The sequence below is a fragment of the Papio anubis genome, unplaced genomic scaffold (assembly GCF_008728515.1).
Source record: "Papio anubis isolate 15944 unplaced genomic scaffold, Panubis1.0 scaffold750, whole genome shotgun sequence".
Taxonomy (NCBI): domain Eukaryota; kingdom Metazoa; phylum Chordata; class Mammalia; order Primates; family Cercopithecidae; genus Papio; species Papio anubis.
The window spans coordinates 37,016-39,175 of record NW_022167724.1 but is presented as its reverse complement, the minus strand read 5'-3'; the positions used below and the strand labels follow the sequence as shown (position 1 = coordinate 39,175).

The window sequence follows — 2,160 nt, the reverse complement described above, 5'->3', positions numbered from 1 at the left end:
AGAGGGCCATGTGCCTCTTTCACCACCAGGAGGAGCTGTGACTTTAGGGACATTCTTGAGTCAAGTGGAAGGAGGAGAAGAGAGGCAGAAGGGAGGAAAGGACTAAGGAAGGAATCAAATGCTCTGGCATCAGAGTTTGCTCCTGTGCTAGTTGAGAGATCATGTGTAGACAACATGAAGACACTAAAGTCCATTCCACCTGGACCTGCGTAGCCTCATCTCTGCAGTCCTTCTGCTCATGCTTGGAGGGCCTCCTGTTATTCGAGTCTGTGTTCAGGTCTGTCATCCTAAGTAGGTGAGATGCTCCCCGGGGGTAGGGGTCACAGATTATTCCTCTCGTGCCCCCTCAGCACCCACTGAAGGGTGCTTCCTCCCTAGTTGGCATGACATTACTGGGTCTTAAACTTAAGCACAGCTGGCCCCAGGGAAGGGCTCAGCTGAGCCGGGTGAGGAGGCCTCCTGGAGTTCACTGAAATGAAAGAGGGGAGCCGGAGTGCGCTCGTCCTAGGTCCAAGACAGATATGGGGAAGGCATCTGCCCAAAGGGAAGGGGTCTGTATGATGGGGAGGAGGGGAGCCACAAGTAGAAAGAGGAAGGAGAGATCCAGTTATTCATTATGGGGAGGACGGGCAGTGGCTAAGAAAAAACCAACTGTCTGAGGAAGCTGCCGTGCACACCTGCCCTGACAAGCTAGTCTAAACCCACCTCTTGAGGTGCCTGCACAAAGCTTGAAAGGGAAAGAGGAAGTGTGAGCTGTAGACACTAACAGTGACACCAGCAGGAGCGGAGACTTCCCAAGCAGCCCGTGTCTCAGGGCCAGGGAAGCACACCCACAAGACCAGAATGCCAAGCAGGGAGACTCAGGGTCCCCACGCCTCTGCCCGTGTGACCCTGCCATGGGCTGCAGCCTCCACTGTGGTGTGGTCCATTGTCTCAGGTGAGTCCTGGATAGAGGTGGGACATTTCTGTCCTGGAATTTTTTGGTTTTTTCATGGAACTGCCTCAGAAGATTCTGTCTTATGCTTCATCTGAATTTGGCTTCTTATTTTCACAGGCCCCACAGATACTGGAATTACCCAGACACCAAAATACCTGGTCACAGCAATGAGGAGTAAAAGGACAATGAAATGTGAGCATCTGGGACATGATTCTATGTACTGGTACCGACAGAAAGCTAAGAAATCCCTGGAGTTCATGTTTCACTACAACTATAAGGAACTCATTCAAAACGAGACTGTGCCAACACAGTGTCACACCTGAATGCCGACAGCTCTTGTGTACACCTTCATGTGGTCATGCTGCAGCTAGAAGACTCAGCTGTGAATCTCTGTACCAGCAGCCATCGCCTCCCTGTGCACAAACCTCCTGTGTCTAGTGAGGAACCCGTGGGGGCAACATGTCCAGCTGAGCCTCAACACTCAGTTGAGCATTCCGGAGGGCCTCGGCAGAAATCTCAGACTATAATACTGTCATTTATTGGATGTGACAATTGCCCAGACACCTGCAGCCCATGTCCTGACTTTGTCTTGAATGAGACTGTGCCTGAACTTGAATGCAGGACAGATGCTGTCAAGTTTAAGTTGTTCCAAGTATCTTCCAGTTCGTTTGTGCCTCAGGAAATCTTGTGTGTAGCATTTAACACTCTGGCCACACCAATCTGCCTTCCAATATGAACCTTTTTTACTTATCTTTCCACCCAAGTTAGACCCTGGATCTCACCCCTCATCCCAGCTCAAAATCTGCTCAGACCTTTTCTTTTGTTTTTTGTTTCCTTGTTTGTTTTTAGATGAAGTCTCACTCTGTCACCAGGCTGGAGTAGTGCAGTGGCGTGATCTCGGTTCACTGCCACCTCCACCTCCCAGGTTCAAGCAATTCTCCTCCCTCAGCCTTCCGGGTAGCTAGAATGACAGGCGCCTGCCACCACAACCAGCTAATTTTTGTATTTTTAGTAGAGACGTGGTTTTGCCATGTTGGCCAGGATGGTCTCAAACTCTTAACTCCTTGATTTGCCCCCGTCAGGCTCCCAAAGTGCTGGGATTACAGGCGTGAACCACCGCACCCGGCAGCTCCTTTTTTTTTTTAAATAAAGAATACCCAATGCCCTCCTCAGGTGGCTGTATCATGCCTGACCCTGAGGACAGTCGTTCCCCATGGGGTTTG

The 2,160-nt window shown here is 50.6% G+C and overlaps 1 gene segment (V, D, J or C); it reads left to right on the top strand.

Moving 5' to 3' along the window:
• The first annotated feature begins 511 nt into the window (after positions 1–511).
• On the top strand, positions 512–1,845 carry LOC116273481. The segment is given in 2 exon segments: positions 512–937; positions 1,055–1,845. Coding segments are annotated over 2 exon segments (300 nt in total).
• Positions 1,846–2,160: the final 315 nt, after the last annotated feature.